The following is an 18169-nucleotide window of genomic DNA, read 5'->3' as shown; positions in this document are numbered from 1 at the left end:
CATAACCAATGAATCCGATTTAATCTCTGTCATCCTGCTATGTCCTGGTTTGAACTGATGTGCCATTTGCATGATGACTTAGCTTTGTCAATGGCACATTACTAGATCTGTTTGAATATATCCCATTTAATGCAGTTATAATGATAGAAAATGTGAGGAAAGGGCGTTAAGAATATGGTAGTGGACTTTACCTCCAAATGGATTAGATGACAGTAATTTCCTGCCAATATTAACATGGTGCGATGCACCAACAACAGGTAGGTTAGTCAGTTGTTTTTTGTTTGGGGGTGTGGGCGTATCCTCTACTCCTGTTGCAGACCCACTCCGGAGGCTAGGTCTTTCAGGCCTTGGTCAGCTCAGTCAGCATTTGTAAGGTTGAGCCACTCTTGGTGATTGGGCTTTACTGTCTCCCATCCAGAAGACATTTTGTTACTGTTATTGGGCCTTCCCAATGATGTTCAACATGGTGGAGTACTGTTGTTTTAGTGTGAATTATAGAGTCATACAGCAAGGAAACAGGCCCTTGGCCCAACTTGTTCATGCTGACCAGGTTTCCTAAATAAAATTATTCCCATTTTGCCTGTATTTGGTCCATATCCCTCTAATCCTTTCCCATCCGTGTTCTTGTCCAAATGTCTCTCAAATGTTGTAATTGTACCCGTCTCTACCACATCCTCTGGCAGCTCATTCCATATCGACACCACTGTCTGTGTGAAAAAATTGTCCCTCGGGTCCCTTTTTAAATCTTTCCTCTCTCTCTCACCTTAAACCTATGCCCCCTAATTTTGGATTCCTGTACGCTAGGGAAAAGACCCTGGCTGTTCACCTTCTGTATGCCCCCAATGATTTTATAAACTGCAATAAGGTCACCCCTCAGCTTCCTTCTTCAAAGGAAACAGGTCCCAGCCTATCCAGCCTCTCCTTAAACTCCAAACCCTCAGTCTCGGCAACATACTTGTAATTTTTTTTTTTGTTTGTTTTTTGCACCCTTTCCAGTTTAATAACATCCTCCCTACAGCAGGCTGACCAGAATTGTACGCAGTACTCCAAATGTGGCCTTGCTGATGTCTTTTACAGGTGTAACATTTTGCCCCAACTCCTATACTCAATTCTCTGACTGAAGATAAGTGTACCAAATGCTGCCTTCACTGCCCTGTCTACCTGCGATGCCACATTCAAGGACCTACGTTCCTGCACCTCTAGGTCTCTCTGTTCAACAACACTCTGCTGGGTTCTACCATTAACTGTACAAATCCTACCCTGGCTTGTCTTGCTAAAATGCAACATCTCACGTGTTTATGAATTAAACTCCACCTGCCATTCCTCAGCCTACTGGCTCAGTTCATCAAGATCCCATTGTGTTCTTAGATAACCTTCTTAATTGTCCACTATACCAGCAACTTTGATGTCACCTGCAAACATACTAACTATGTCTTGTATGTTCTCATCCAAATCATTTCTGTAAATGATGAACAACAGTGGACTCAGCACCAATTCCATTGGTACACTGCTGGTAACACGTGTGCGTGTGTGTGTGGTCTGAACAATAACCCTTTACTATCACTGCCCTCTCTCCTACCATCCAGTCAATTTTTGTGTCCAATTGGCTAGCACTCCCTGAATTCCATATGACCTAACATTACTAACTAGTCTACCATGCACAACCTTGTCAAAGGCATTGCTAAAGTTTGAGTGAGGCTAGATGATGCTGAGCAGCAGTTTGGTTTCTTTGATCATGCTTGACCTGGGTTTTGTCCTGAGTTACCCAAATTGTAATGTTGGTAAGGTGTGTTTTTAACCTGTTTTGAACTGCTGGAATAGAATGTGATAGTAGCTGATGATTTCTGTTTTACAAACTGACATTTATTGAAATTCTAGTGCAAATGCAAATTGTGAAGAATCTTAGTGTAACATCTTGTAATCCTACAGGTTGTATTGAGCAGTTCCAAGCACCTTGATAAGTCCTATGCATACAAGTTTCTTCACCCCTGGCTTGGTACGGGACTATTGACAAGGTATTGTTCGTTCATTCATTCATGTGTAGACTTGTATCAGTGATCATATTAGAGTCGTTCTCTGCAGTGTTGTCATGGGTAATAAAGAGATCCTTGTTCTTTAGAATTCTTACAACAAAATTATCACACAAAAAGCAGCTATTTTTTGTATTAGCAACTCAACATTGCAGTTGTTAGCTGTCATCTTTTATGTATCTGTGTCCTGTGACACAATAGCATATTACTGCAGCAATAGTGCAGCATATTACTGAAATATATTTAAACTTTATTAATTGAGTAATCTGTGTTTTTGCTACCTACTCCTTGTTATCTCTCTTCTGTTTCAATCCCTCTGATAATCTTTGTATTATTGGGTAGAAGTCAAACAGGGGTCTTGTTGCCTAACATTTTTTTTGTTCCCAATGTCTCCTATTCAAGAATCAATTGAGTTTTGTTGACCTGCTGTGATGGTGTTTGTGAGGTGGGGAATTGCCCCTCAATTACTGCTCTGATACTTCACTGCAGAAGGTTCTGCTGCTGCCTGCATTTATTCTGGCATGTCTAGCATCCTTAATAAATGCCATTAATTATGGTCAGACCCTGTTAAATTTGGCCATTTGTAGTCGAAACTAGGTATCAGTTGTTATTTGGCAAAACATTACTATGCTTGGGATCTGACGTTCAGGGCACTATTTTTGCCACCATCAGGGAAGTAGGTACATCCATCCCACTGAACATGCCAATTATTGCACTCCATACTAAATAATTCCAAGATTTTTAATGGGTCTTTTTAACCAGCCTACTTAGAACAAACATTTATTTAAAGTGATTAAATGTATGGTTTTGCTCACAAAATAACTGTTCAAATTGCACTTATGCAAATTTCGAGGCAAGTATTCTATTTGACAATAATCATACTTGTATCTAGAAATATGGTCTGTTCCTTTCCACCTTGTTGTGGAACATGGGAACATTACAGGTGAGAATTTGAGTTGGTGTTATCTGAAGAGTTGAAATTGGCTCTAATGCAACAGCTGAGTCAGGAGCTGGAGAAAGTGAATTTAAATCTGATCTTGCATGGTCGAATCGTATTACTGACTTACTGTTTTGATTCCGTGGGAATTGGTAGTCTCAGTTATGCAACAGAAGAGTTTGGCTTGCCTACCTTCTCAAATGTTGTAGATACAGTCTAGAGTTTGAATTTGTAAAACAGCTGCTATCATTTCAGTTACCTGCTCCTCCTCTCTGATTATTGTTCTTCATAGCCAGTAATTAAATGAATATTGCATGGTTCACATTTTGCCCAAGGTGTCTTACCATGAAGTACAGGTAGTTTGGAATTGGAATTCATTAATAGGGTCACTCTTCAAGCATCAATGGAGTTCAGTGATCGAGAAACTTCATTTTTAGTATTTAAAAAAATCAATATTTGCTTACAATATCTGTCTGTTTGCACAAGTACAATTTAAGTGTCAGCAAAATTGTATTCATTTATTTGATTGGATATTTTAGATTGTATATAGTATACTGTCATAAATGAGTTTATTTCTGTGCTGTATGATTATGAACTAAATTGAGCTGAAAGTTCACCTTTTTTTATTGGCAGGCTACTTAATTAACATACCAAAGGTAATGCAGTGTGTGTCTTTCTCTGTTAATTGTCATGTTTGATAATAGCTTTCTCCACCTGAAGGCCTGTCATTTATGCTATAGTATGGGATTATTTTCCCCTTCAAGTTAGATTATTATTATGGATTTTTATTTATTCATGGGATGTGGATAACATTAACAAGGCCGGATTTTATAGCTCGTTTAGAATTGCTGTTAAGGAGGTAGTGAGTTACTGCCTTAACTTCTCTCTGAAGCTTCTCGGTTGTATTTAGGGTCAGCCACATTGTTGTTAGCCTGGAGTCAGATGTTGTGTAAGGATAATAGATTATCTTCCCAAAAATGAGTTAACCTCATGGTCAGCATTACTGACACTTTTTTTAAAACTATATTTATTTAATTGTATTTAAATTCTACAGCTCCGTGGTGAGATTTGAACTCTCCATATCATTACCTCAGACCCTTCTCGATGTCTGTCTGGATCAGCAGCTGTATTCCATTAAACCTCACTTAATTTGGTGTCATTATAGAAATGAGGCAGGTTTGGCAGCACAGTATGTACGTGTCCCTACCTCTGAACCAACCCCACCCAGGGCTTGATGGCCAAGGAGGAGTGCCAAATAAGTTGAGAATCAATCTGCAAATGCACCCAACATGTGCCAGTGACAGCCAGTAAGAGCTGGAAAGATTTCTAATCAGCCTTGTTGTTGAGAGGAAGTTTCAGCCTGTATAACGTACCCACCACAACGGGGTCTTCCTGAATAGTCTTTATCACGCCACACCAATAAAAAATGACTGGTTAAGTTTGGTATTGATATCAAAAACTTATCTCTGAGCATGCATGAAATAGTAGATTAATGTGGTGAGACAGCATATTGCAACACCATTTCTCTGATAAGACTAAAGAAAGTGTCACGAATTCCAACTAACGTGCATGTTGTTCAATACAACTGTTTTTTTTCCCTTCTTGAAAAGAAATGAATTGAAAAAAATTGAAACTGATTGAGTTTATATTTTCTTGAAAGGAGAATTAATAGGAGAACTTTGGGGAAAGAATAGGAGAGTGAAGAGAAACTTAACTGGATTAACCAGGCAAATACTATAACTGAAAGAGTTGGTCAGCGGCTTGGTATTTATTGGTGAGTTATGTACTAGACTTCCTAGAGCCATTTTGCCATCTACAGAGCACAAATTCAGGTGATTTGTCTGAATAAGTACACCATACTCAAAGCTCAAGAACTTGATTGGGATTTATCCACCATTTTACACGTTCGTGCCCTCCATCACTGCTTTGCAGTGGCAACAGTGTATCCCATTGACAAACTCTCTCAGCCTTCTTTGACAGTACCTTTTTAAAGCTACAATCTCTACTACCTAGATGACAAGGGCAGCAGAATTCCAAATTTTCCAAATTCCTCGCGGACTCTCATTCTATTCTGAATTGTAACTGTATTGGTGTTCTTTCATCATTTCTGTATTAGCATCATGGAACTCTGCCTCCCTAACCACATGTAGGGTACTTGAGAACTAGGAATAGGCCTTTCAGCTCCTCAAGCCTGCTCTGCCATTCAATAAAGTCATGGCTGATCTAAGCACATAAGGGAAGCTAAGGGCCGAGTGGTATAATGGCTAGACTGTTAATTAAGGTAGTGTTCTGGAGGCCCAGGTTCAAATCCTGTCATGCCAGAAGGTAGAATTTGAATTCAACTTGGCATGAAAGTATTGTCAATTGTTATGGAGGGAAAGAAAAGTCCTGGTTAACTAATGTCCTTTTAGGGAAGGAAACTGCAGTACTTATCTCACGTGGCCTACGTATGACTCCAGACCTGCAGTAATGTGATTGACTCTTAATTGCCCTCTGGCCGATTGGGGATGAACAGTAAATTCTGGCCTAGCCAGCGATGCCCACATCCCTGCAAGTGAATTTTAAAAAAAAAAAAAAAAAATTCTTGATCACTTTAAAGATTCTGCTTTAAATAATCACACTGGTCAATATAGGAGTTTGAGGTGCAGCAGATACTTGGAATTAATATTTTTAAATCACCGTTTATGATCTGAGAGTGGCATTGTCCCTTTACAGATGCTTTATTAAAATGCACTAAATTAGTGTCTTCAAAATGTAGAACTAATGTTCTCCTCTTTGTTTTGCTTTGCAGCACTGGAAATAAATGGCGTGCAAGGAGGAAGTTAATAACCCCGACATTTCACTTCACAATTCTGACAGAATTTCTGGAGGTTATGAACGAACAGACCAGTGTATTACTGGAAAAATGGGAGAAGAAAGTGGGAAAGGGACCTTTTAACTGCTTTACTGATGTCACTCTTTGTGCATTGGACATTATTTGTGGTGAGTTTGCATAAATTGTTAAAATGGAAGCATTTATTAAAAAGGGTCAGAATTAACAGCTTGGTGGAAGAGTATTCAGTCTATTTAGAAATAGCAAGAACTGCAGATGCTGGAATCAAAGTTGACACAGCAGGTCAGGTAGCATCAGAGGAACAGGAAAGTTGGCGTTTCAGATTTACACCCTTCCTTGGAACTGATAAAGGATCCTCAACAGAAACGTTGACTTTCCTGTTCCTCTGATGCTGCCTGACCTCCTGTGTTCCTCCTATTCAGTAAATTGTCTATGCTGCTGCTTTGCTAGAGTAATTTTAAAAATGATTCGTTTTTCCTCCATAGCAATGTATCCTGTTTCAAGTATCCATTTTGATTTTTCTTTTTTTTTTAAAAACGATGCAGTGGTCTCTGTCTCGAGCATTCTGCGTTACAATTGCCGTATCAAATGTTTCTTTTTCCTTTTCTCAACGCTTTAGCAATAACTTCAAATTGACGGTCACTGATGAATCCTATTGAGGGTTTTTTTTTTCCCTATTTTATCCTTTCAAAGTCCTTCAGGATTTTAAAATTCAGTGTCCTCATCAGCTTCTCTGTTCATTTAGAAATGTATTGTTGTGTCTCAATACCTACAACTTCCCTACCTTCACATCTTAGAATCATACAGTACAGAATATGCTCTTTGACTTATCAAGTCAGTACCACCAAAAATCTATTGCTACTTGCACTAGTCCCACTTCCACGCAGAAGCCTTGAATGTTCCGACACTTCAAGTGCTAATCCCAAGTACATTTTTAAAGGTTGAGGTTTCCTGCCCTCTCAGGCAATGCATTCTAATACCCAATGCCCCATCCCCCACCCTGAGTGAAAAAGGTTTTTCCTTAAATCTTCTCTAAAACTCTTGCCTTTCACTTTGAAATTATGCCCCTTTTTTATGGACCTTGAAAGACTTCATTTGATTTATTATTGTCACATGTACCGAAATACAGTGAAAGGTATTGTTTTGCAAACTATTTAGGCAGATCATACCAAACATTAGTGCATTCGGGCATTAGAGCAGAATACAGTGTTCCAGCTAGAGAGAAGGTGCAGAGAGAGATCAAATTTAATATTTGAGAGGTCAGTTCAAAAGTTTGATAGCAGCGGGGAAGAAGCTGTTCTTGAATCTGTCGGTATGAGTTTTCAAACTTCTGCCGGGTGGAAGAGACAATAAACTAGGGTGTTGGCTGCTTTCCTGAGGCTGTGGAAAATATAGAAAGAGTCCGTGGATGGGAGCTTGGTTTGCATGATGGACTAGACAGTTCATGACTGTCTGTAATTTCTTGTGGTCTTGGGCAGACCTGTTGCCTTCCCAAGCTGTGATGCATCCAGTTGGATGCTTTCTATGGTGCATCAATAAAAATTGGTAAGGGTCATTGTGGACATGCCGAATTTTCTCAGCCTTCCAAATTTTGAATAGTAAGGTAATACTCTCTGGACAACAACCTGAGTCACAGGCAAAATGGCATAGGGTAAATAAAGTCCAATGTGTGGATCTAAGATTGTGGATGGAAATAGGTTTCAGTTCATAAAGCACTGGAATCAGTGTTGGTTTGGAAGGGAGCTGTTCTGGAGCGATTGGCTTCATTTAAACTGTGCTGGGACCATTGTCCTGGTTAATTGAAGAGCAAGGGTAGCTTTAAGTTCATTGTGGGGAGGGGAGCTGTGGAGAGGAGAAATGTAGCAATACAAAGCAAGATGATTTGGTAGCAAAACAGGCCAGCTATTTGGATAATAATGCCCAGATAAAACATAAAGGGGCAGAGTATCTGAACATAGAAAGCTGAGTGTAAATAGGGTACAATTGGGGTGGGGGGGGTGGTGGTGATCAAATGGTAAACAGACAAAATTACCAATCTTTATTTGAATGTGTGTAGTATTCAAATCAAAATAAATGAATCAACAGCACAAATACATGTAAATGGGTATGATCTTACAGCCCTTATGGTGACATGGTTACAAGGATCAAAGCTAGGAATCAAATATTCAGGGGTATGTGACTTTTGAAAAGGACAGGCAGGGAGCGAAGTGTGGTGGGGCAGCTTTTTTGATACAGAATATGTATGATAATAAGAAAGGATCTTGGATCAAAAGATATAGTATCCACGTGGGTGGAAGTAAGAAATAACAAGGAGGAAGATGCTAAACAAAAAAAAAACTGCATGCTGGAAATCTGAAACAAAACCAGCAATAGCTGGAGAAATTCAGCAGATCTGGCAGCATGTATGAAAAGAAAGCTGAAAAAGATGCTAGTTGGAATAGTCTGTAGGCACCAACAATAGCTATTTGGTCGAACTAAGAATAAATCAGGAGATAGAGGCTGTATGACAAAAGTAGGACATTGATCATAAATGACATTAATCTTGTAGATTGGGATGATCAGATTAACAGAAGAAGCCATGATGAAGAATTCAGTGTGTTTTATTTTCTGTATTCATTAACGGGATGAGGACGTCGCTGGCCAGGCAGCATTTATTGTCCATCCCTAATTGGCCGGAGGGCAGTTCAGAGTCAACCACATTGCTGTGGGTCTAGAGTCACATGTAGGCCAGACCAGGTAAAGATGGCAGTTTCCTTCCCTAAGGGACATTAGTGTGTTCAGGATAGTTTCCTAGAACGATACATTGTGGATCCAATCAGGGATAAGGCTATCTGGTGATAGTAATGAGGAAGTTTTATCAAATGATATTTGAGTAAAAATCCCCTAGGGAACACTGAATTAACATGATAAAAGTTGGCATTCTGTTTGAGAGGAAGGAATTGGGTTAGAAATAGCTGTGCAAAGCTAGTGAGAGGGTAATTGCAAAACATGAGGGCAGAGCTGGCTGCATTGGACTGGAGAAGGAGTTTAGCAGCAAAGTCAATTGAGGGATGATGGCAGATATTTAAAAGTTCATGTCTCACAACAAAGATTAAATCCCAGTGAGAAAGAAGGATTCTAGGATTCAATTCTGTTAATTGACTACACGAGGCCCTGATTTGGGGGTGAGTTGAAGATTACTGATGGACCTTCTTGCCCAGCATTTAATTGCTTAGGTGTTTAAAAGGGATCAAGTGTTCCTCCATGGAAACTTGCCCAATAACTAATCCTTCTCGCCACCTCTAGGGAAGGGGTAAGCTCGTCCATTGTGTTAATACGTTCGGTTTAGTTTTGATGCTATTTGTTTTCTCAGTGCTCATAAATGTAAGCTTATTTGTATATTCCTAATGTTAAGGTTAATTGATTTGATCAGCACCAATATGTGACTTACCTTCTGGATTTTCCACTGTAGAAACTGCTATGGATAAGAAAGTCTATGCTCAGAATAACAGTGACTCGGAATATATTCGTGCAATTTACAAGTGAGTTCCTTGTGTTTCCTGAATGGTTTTCTGCATTTTTTAATGATGTTTCTGATATGAAGTAGAAGATGATCCTTTTGTGATACAATCCATTTGGGTGAATTGATGGTGACAGGATAATCCACAAATTCCTGTCATTAATGTTATTTACTAAACTTTTTAAAATCACTTTGAACTTAAGCTTTTGAAGAACATCATCTTTCCAAATTAAGTAACATTTTTATAGAAACAAGATTTCTCATACCAGGTTAAAAAGAAAGTGAAAAACAAGGTGTCAGGCAATGGTGATCAGTTGTATTTTAATTGTATCGATGGTGGTATTTGTTGCTAATTTTCCTTTCTATCTCCCACATCTTTTAGCTGTTAATAGGCCAGACTCTTTAGGAAAACAGATTTTTAACTCCCTCCACCAGATTATAGCTGTACCATAAGCATTTAAATTTTTTGGTGATTTGCCCATCAAATTGTTTGCCTCTTATCCACTGAGCTTGATTTTAAATTTTTGAAGGAGGCAAGGGCACCCTTCTTGATCCAGCAAGTTCATTCTTTAAAGATGTAGATTGGGACTCAATGATGTAAAAACAAACTAAGAGCTAACCTCTGAGTTTGCAAACTGGAATGAAAAATTGAACCATGCACAGTATCGAGGGAGAAGTCTCTGTCATCAAACAAGGCCTACATTGAGGAGAACAGAGTCCAAATGAATGCAGTGCAAAGTCCATACCTCCATCTGTCACTCCAACAGTGGCTTTGTGTGGCATTCGTAATCAATTATGCAAACTGAGACTTTGCCTCATGTAAGACATTAGGCCATGTTAAACTAGATTATAAAATGTCTTGTGTAGATATTGCAATTATTCTCCATTTCAGTTAGAGGGCAGGCTGCCTCCTTGGCAACTTGCTGTCTGTGATATGTTGTTAATTAGGCTATATCAGGATGTTGGCCCAGTATCTATTGAAGGTAATGCAATGTGTTGTGCTATGTGACTTGAAGAAATGATAGCATTCTCATGACTTTGCTACTTGTGCCCTCCTTGATGATGGAGGGTTTGAAGATGGGATTAAAGCAAGCATGGTAAATTGCTTTGGTGCATCCTGTTAGTGTATGCTATAGCCACGGTGCATCAATAATGAAGGGTGTGGCAAAAATCTTCTTTTGGGATTTGGGGGGAGGAGGTTGTTAATCAAACTGGCTGTTCTGTCTTAGATGCATTTTGATCACTTTTGTTAACTGTGAACACTGCAGCCATTCAGGTAGATTTTCCAAGAGAGAAATTTGCCCTTTTAAAGGGCAATGAAGCCTGGAGAAGACGGGTGAGCCGAACACTGACCCCTTGTCCCAGTGCTGTAGCCATGATGTTAATGATTTGGAGAGGCTTTTGCTCGGCACTAATGTTGCTTAATTGAAAATGTTTGTGTCAAAGATTAGCATTGTCCAGTGTAAATGCTGCCTATTGCTTCTCAGCCAAGCTTGAATGTTGTTCAGATCATGTGTTTTTTTAAGAAGAAGTCTCATTTCATGATGTGAAGAGAGGATTTTGAGTGAACTGTAATGAGGAAGATAATTTCTCTTTGCTTAGGATGAGTGATTTGATCCACCGCAGACAGAAAATGCCTTGGTTTTGGCCTGACTTCATGTTCAACACATTCGGTGATGGAAAGGAACATGATGAAGCCCTCAAAATTCTGCATGCCTTTACAGAGAAGGTAGACTGATGGTCAAGCTGTTTTGTTTCAAAAGAAAATATACAAAATGTTGAAAGCCAGCAAATGAAAGAGTATCTCTGGAGAGGGCAAAGGAAGCTACATATTGAATCTAAAAGCTGAAGTATATAACCGATAAGGGCAAGTTAAATATTGGTGGTCTGAAATATATTTCAGTTTTAAAAATGGGTTTGCTTTGCTCGAGTCCTAAAAGGCATTACTACTAGACTGGTCTGCAGCAGCTGGTGAAGGAACCAATGGGAGAGAAAAGCATACAAGCAGTCCTTGCTATCTGCTGGTTTTTGCTACCTGGGGATCCATGTACTTGTGAAGTCAGCCTTGACTTCATCTTTCCTTTTCTTTCCCCCATTGTCCTCAGTAAACCGATTGTGCAGTCCTTCACAGCAGTTAGGAGTGATACCTGCCTTTTTGTTTTATTACCTGCAGGAAGTCCGTGTCCCTATCTCTCTCACGTAATGACTGAATGTATTAGACACACCTCGCCCTCCCCAATCTACCTGCTGCAGATGGATCTATCTGTGACAGTAGCACTAGGAGCAACCACTGCACAGCCCTTGCAGACTTTGCATCCAGGATGTCCTTTGTCGTCTTCTGTGGTATGATACATGATGTGGAGGTGCTGGTGTTGGATTGGAGTGGACAAAGTCAGAAATCACATAACACCAGGTTTTAGCCCAACAGGTTTATTTGAAATCACAAGCTTTCAGAGCGAAGCCCCTTCGTCAGGTGAAGGGGCTACACTCCGAAAGCTTGTGATTTCAAATAATCCTGCTGGACTATAACCTGGTGTCGTGTGACTTCTGACTAAATGGGATAGATCTCAAACAGACCGTCTTCTCCATGCACGACTGGAAATTGCTGCTCAGACAAGCATTTAATGCCCATCCCCGATTTTCTCTTGAAGGTAATAGAGAGCCAGAAATGTTTGAGTTAGATGTTGCATGGAATAAATGTGACATCTCTAAGAAGTGAACAGCATACCAAGACAATATTGTGTGAACTATTCAAATTGCTATCCCATGGTGTTGCTGTTGATAACTGTCAAGTTTGACTAGACTGAAGTGTTTTTGTTTTCAATGAGTGGATTACTCTGACAGCAGTAGAAACTAGGCTCTGGATCTGTCAGTACGTGGATTGTTTGGTCCAGCATTTTCTTTGAGTGCCTGTTGGGCGTACCAGAACAGGAAGACAGTCAAAATGGCCAAGTATCTCCAGAGAGGAATCTGAGATTGCTGGCGAAGAGTGCTGGGATCTGCAGACTTAGTCAATAAATTACCTAAGTGTCTAATAGCTGCTAGCAGAGCAACAGATAAGTCCAAGCCCAGGGTTAAGACAAATACAGTTCTAATCTGTTCTAATCACTAGATAAGTCTCATTCTGAGAAAATCCATTTGATTTTTATTAGGTGATTATAGAGAGGTCTTGCAAAACGGAAACTTCTGAAGAATGTAGCAGTTCCAATCTGGATTTAGAGTCTGAATCACAGAGGAAAAAGAAGCGCAAAGCATTTCTTGACCTGATTCTCAGCGCAATGGATGAAGATGGAAAGAAACTGAGTCAACAGGACATTAGGGAAGAAGTGAACACATTCATGTTTGAGGTAAGATAATATTCGAAAGTAGTGCATAGCATTTTTCTATTTGTTGAATCAAAGGCTCAAATAATGATGTAAGGATTGAAATTATTGTTAGCGTGTGGATCATGAAAATATGTGGATGATATTCTTAATGGAGGAGTTAAACTAATTATGACAAATGCCTCTGTTGAAATAGTGAATTATGTCATATGTTTATCTGGCTTGCTTGGTGATTTCAGAGTTAAAAGTTAGGCACATTGCTGTGTATTTTGATGCGTGTGTAGGGCAGAACTAGGTAAGGATGTCCAATTTCCTTCCCTAAAATCCACCAGCTGTGTATTTTACATCAATCAACAATAGTTAGATGGTCATCTTTTAGACTGGCTTATAATTCTAGATTTTATTGACATTTCGCTGTCTCCTGTGGTGGGATTTTTAATCCACGTCCCAGAACATTAGTGTGGGATTCTGGATTACCAATATATCACCGCGTTTCATGTTTTTCTGTGACCTTGATTCTTTTAAAGAAACTGATTACAATACTTTGCCAAAATGCATTCAATAAGTAATAGATCAGTCCTAGTTGATCCATTGCTTCTTCTGAGCAGAAGACATACATTACTCTGGTAAATGTGGGCTTGAATGGGGGTGTTGAGCAGGCTCCTGGCTTGGCAGAACTGATTTGCATTAATTTCTATATTTCATCTTTAGGTGTGCGCATAGTCCTTGACTCATGGTTTTTTTTATTAGTTTGTTGTCAGAATTCAAAACACCTGTTATTCTCAAAAGAATTCTATTCCGGGTGAGGAAAGACCTGCTGTATCTCTGCCTCTACTTGTGTCTATTCCTTCATTCCTCCATTATGTCCCTTAAATGCCAGCAATTAGAATGTTTCCGATTTATTAATGATCAAAAGATGTAACTGATAATTGGAAGCTTTTTAAAAGCAGAACTTCAAATTAGAATGAGGACAAATATAGTCAAGATAAAATTGAGCTTCAGGGTTGTAAAACAAGCGGCAGTTGATCAGATATGCAGTAAATGTTCTGATTGGTTTCCTTTCCAAAAATCTTCAGCATCAATTGGTCACATCAAAGCAGTGGAACAAACTTGAATATCTGTTCTGAATCAAAACAGTTGCATTGTCCTTTTCCTATTGATAGTCTAAAAGATCATCTGTGAATAGCATTTAACAATTACTACAGAGTACTGTTGTAGTCATGTTCTAAATTAAATTAGAATGGTTACAGTTGGGATAAAAAAAATCCTCTGGATGTAATATTTTACACCAGAGGTTGCAATGTTACTGTAGTCTAGCCTGGTGTCTCTTAATTGTGTAAATATTTCTAGCTGCTAGTTATTTTGCTAATCATTCATTGCTTAAAATTCACTTATTTAAATAAATCACTGATCGTTTTTCTCTTTTGGAAGCTTTCATAATATTCTTAAAGTTATTTTCTTTATTTCTAATGAGACAAGTGAGAATTTGGCCCTTTATTACTCTAACTTCTAAAGTTTAAAGTAGATATCACATGGCTCGTAAGTGACTTGGTTTTACTTGTTTGGCAGGTTTAGACACCTTTTTAGATGGTGATAAAAGGCTCTCCCGATTTCTTTGTTGTATTAAGCTGGAGCATAATAAAGAATAAAAGACTTCCAGGAATCTGAATTAATATTATGCCCTAACCTGCCTTCTACTAATCTTTTGATTTGCTTTCAGTGTAAAGATTGACAGACTATTTGGGATTCAAAATTGCTTCTCGTGTACGTAGTGTCTCAACTCTAGGGGCCACCTTATGTCCTGAGTAAGAAGGATTAGAATGTGAATTATAATACAAAATGCTGGAAATATGTACCAGATCAAGTGACATCTTTTAGACAGAGAATTTTCAAGTTGATTACTTTTCATCAGAATCCAAAAATATATTTGAGAAAACTTTGATTTATTTAAATTCTAATTCAGAACAAACCATTCTATAATTTCACAAAAATGGAATGTTTTTGTATTTGTAGTTATAAAGAAATATGTTGTGGCTGTTGATATAATTATAGCAGCATTGATTAACACTGTGGTATAATGATAATGTCACTGGACTAGTCCTGAGTTTCAGGCTAATAATGTTCTGGGGTCATTGACTGATGGAATTTAAATTCAGTTAATAGAATTGGAATTAAAAGCTAGTCTTGGCAATGATGACCACAAAACTAGAACTGTTTTGAAAGTCCATCTGGTCCTTTCATCTTTTTAGGAAAGAAAATCAGCCATCCTTTCCTGATCTGGCCTACAGGTGACTCCAGACCCACATTAATGATGCTGATTCCCAACTACCTAATGAAATGGCCTAGTAAGCCACTTACTGCAAATCCCCAATTGACCTTGAATTAAGTGTTGAGACTTGCCAGCAATGCCCACATCCCATGAAAGAAATTTTCATTTCTGTAGCATTTTACAATATATGGTTAGGTGCACATACAGCATCTGGATTCTTCAAATGGATGTAGATTTGTGATTCTGAGATCCAGCTAGTTTTGAGTTAATTGCAAGTCTACGTATAAGAAAACTTGATTGTGAAAGAGTAGAGGGGACTGATTCACCACAGTACACCCATGTTCAGTATGACTGTACAAAAGCAAAAATTGCAGATGTTTGAAGTCTGAATAAGAATTCTCAGATTCGCAACGTTGCCAGACCTGCTGAGTTTCTCCAGTGTCCTGTTTTTATTCAGTATTATTGCATACTAACAGAGCGCTCCATTTAGTGGTTATTTATTGTGTGCTAACTTTGATCAGTGGTTTATTTTTCCCTTGGGAAATGTTGTTATATCCTTACTTGAGTGCAGGCAAATAAATATTTTTGAACCATGATTGAAACAGCAAATAATACAATGTATAATATAGTGCTCTCTAAATTATAGTGTAGGTACTGTAGCTTGGCAGTAAGATCTGTTCATTACATAAATAAGTTGCCAGCTGCACTAAAAGGCTTGCTATCTTATTCTGCTTCAAACCAATTGGAGGTGAAGGATGCCTTGGTATTAAAAAGACTGTAGATAAGTACTGTCCCTGCCATTGTGTATTTCTGTCATTCTCTTTCTAGCTTCTTTTGTTCCTTTCCTTACGTAAACATTTTTCTCTAACTTTTTATCTTTCATTTTCTTCTTTTTTAAGTGCCATCCTGGTTCTGATGCTGCTTTACGATGTGGATGAAATTGTTTTAACAAAGATTTTTCCATTGTCTTTTATAAACCAAAATCTATCTAGCTGTAACACTTCATAAGCGTTTTTTTTTGAAGTTTCAATTTATTCTGTAGATATGTTGTTCTTGATTTTAATAGTGTTTCCGTTTAGCTGTGGAAAAATGGGGAGGAGTACTTCTACCTTTGCTAATAAGGAAAGAATCCGTGTAGGGGCAAGTTGTTGTTTAAAGACTTAAAGGTTTTGGTTATATTTCTAAAGTAAGATCAATTAATATAAGAGGTCAGTTTAAGTATTGTCTCCAGTGTTCCTTCTCAACAATGGAAACAACTGTTTTCTGTTGGTCTGTTTGGATTATGGTGATAATACATTGGATTCAGCCAATTGAAAAATCAAGTGTAAAGATGTATAGATTTTTTAAAAATTGCTTTGACTTTGTCATCAGGGGCATGATACCACAGCGACTGCAATAAACTGGACCCTTTACCTCTTGGGAACCCATCCTGATACACAGAAGAAAGTTCATGAAGAGCTGGATGATATTTTTGGTAAAGTTATAAGCAATTCAGTTCCAACATTTACTTTTACTTTTGCAAAGGGCTGAAAAATAAAGTGTATCTTGGCATTGTAAACCTTTAAGATTTTGATACATTTGTAGTTGATGCCACATGATGACAAGTAATGACTGAGGGTGCTGTGTATAAGAAAAGCTTCAGGCCTAGTGATAGAGAGTCAGAGATGTACAACATTGAACCGGTCCAGCTTATCCATGCTGACCAGATATCCTAAATTTAATCTAGTCCCATTTGGCCCATATCCCTCAAACTCTTCCTATTCATGTACGAATCCAGATGCCTTTTAAATGTTGTAATTGTACCAGCCTTCACCACTTCCTCTGGCAGCTTGTTCCATACACGCGCACCACCCTCTGCGTGGAAAAAGTTGTCCCGTAGGTCCCTTTTAAATCTTTCCCCTTTTGGATTACCCTACTTTGGGGGAAAAGACCTTGATTATTCACCTTATCCATGCCCCTCGTGATTTTATAAATTTTTAAAAGGTCACCCTCAGTGTCCGACACTCCAGGGAAAATAGCCCCAGCCTCTCCCTATAACTCAAACTCTCCAACCCTGGCAACATCCTCGTAAATCTTTTCTGAATCCTTTCATTTATACAAACTGTTTTGCTGAAGATTTGTGCTCCAGAACTAGCTGTACAGCGAGGCAACCTGCTCCATTACAATCACAACACTGTCATTTGGTGAACAATGTAGAAAATTGCCCAGGTGTGTCTTTTTTACAAGGAGCAGGACAAATTTAATCTGGCCAATGATAGCCCCATCAGTTTATTTTCAATCCTCAGTAAAGTGATAAAGCTGCCAGGCTGGACTTAGTTTAAAAAAAATGCTTGTTCAGTGCTGAGATGGGTTTTTGCTACTTGTCTCATTTCAAACATGTATGAAAGAGCTGAATTCTTGACAGCTAGAGAGCTCCTGCGGTGGGTAGGTGTGAGGGGTGAGATGTGAGTCGCTCCTGAACCAGTTGAGGCCCTTAAATAATGAACCTCCTTTTTGGCCCCCTGTTCTTTGATGAAGCCTGCAGCCACCTCCCACAATAATGTCTGCAAGTCTGACCTTGGCAAGACCATGAACTTGCCTGTTTGGGACTGTCTGACTGCCTCTGCTTCCAACAGTAGTCACCACTCCCAGTGGCACTTTGGCTTGATTGAGTTGCATCATTGTGAGGTAGGACGTTACAGATCAAGCCAGTTCGAGGCCCAAAGGCCGTTGAGAGACTGCAGGGTCAGCTAGTCAAGGGTGAGCAGGCTCAGCCAGGAATTTTACATCAGGAACCCTATCATCTCTGTAAAAGAGAGAAAGCAAACTACAGTGGTGGTAGGAACTGCTGATGCTGGACAATCTGAGATAACAAGGTGTAGAGCTGGATGAACACAACAGGCCAAGCAGCATCAGAGGAGCAGGAAAGCTGACGTTTCGGGCCTAGACCCTTCTTCAGAAATGGGGGAGGGGAAGGGGTTTCTGAAATAAATAGGGAAAGAGGGGGAGGCGGATAGAAGATGGATAAAGGAGAAGATAGGTGGAGAGGAGACAGACAGGTCAAGGAGGCGGGGATGGAGCCAGTAAAGGTGAGTGTAGGTGGGCCATTAAGGGGGGATAGGTCGGTCCAGGGACAACGGACAAGTCAAGGGGGCGGGATGAGGCTAGTAGGTAGGAGATGGGGGTGGGGCTTGAGGTGGGAGGACAGGTTAGGGAGGCGGGGACAAGCTGGGCTGGTTTTGGGATGCGGTAGGGGGAGGGGAGATTTTGAAGCTTGTGAAGTCCACATTGATACCATT

The 18169-nt window shown here is 39.3% G+C and overlaps 1 protein-coding gene across 1 annotated transcript in view; it reads left to right on the top strand.

Annotated features, from left to right (window-relative positions):
- Positions 1-242: 242 nt before the first annotated feature.
- LOC109916600 (cytochrome P450 4V2-like) overlaps positions 243-18169 on the top strand; it is a gene marked incomplete at its 3' end in the record, with an annotated part of 21533 nt that continues 3606 nt past the window's right edge. Inside the window, exons 1-7 of the mRNA XM_048592554.1 lie at positions 243-257; positions 1930-2015; positions 5759-5949; positions 9252-9321; positions 10902-11028; positions 12452-12646; positions 16263-16365. Of these exons, the coding sequence (XP_048448511.1) occupies positions 243-257; positions 1930-2015; positions 5759-5949; positions 9252-9321; positions 10902-11028; positions 12452-12646; positions 16263-16365 (787 nt within the window). The remainder of the gene's footprint in view (positions 258-1929; positions 2016-5758; positions 5950-9251; positions 9322-10901; positions 11029-12451; positions 12647-16262; positions 16366-18169) is intronic.

This window comes from Rhincodon typus, unplaced genomic scaffold, assembly GCF_021869965.1.
Source record: "Rhincodon typus isolate 14 unplaced genomic scaffold, sRhiTyp1.1 hic_rhity00001434, whole genome shotgun sequence".
NCBI lineage: Eukaryota > Metazoa > Chordata > Chondrichthyes > Orectolobiformes > Rhincodontidae > Rhincodon > Rhincodon typus.
Note: the sequence above shows the minus strand (reverse complement) of the source record. Positions and strands in the feature narration are given on the sequence as shown.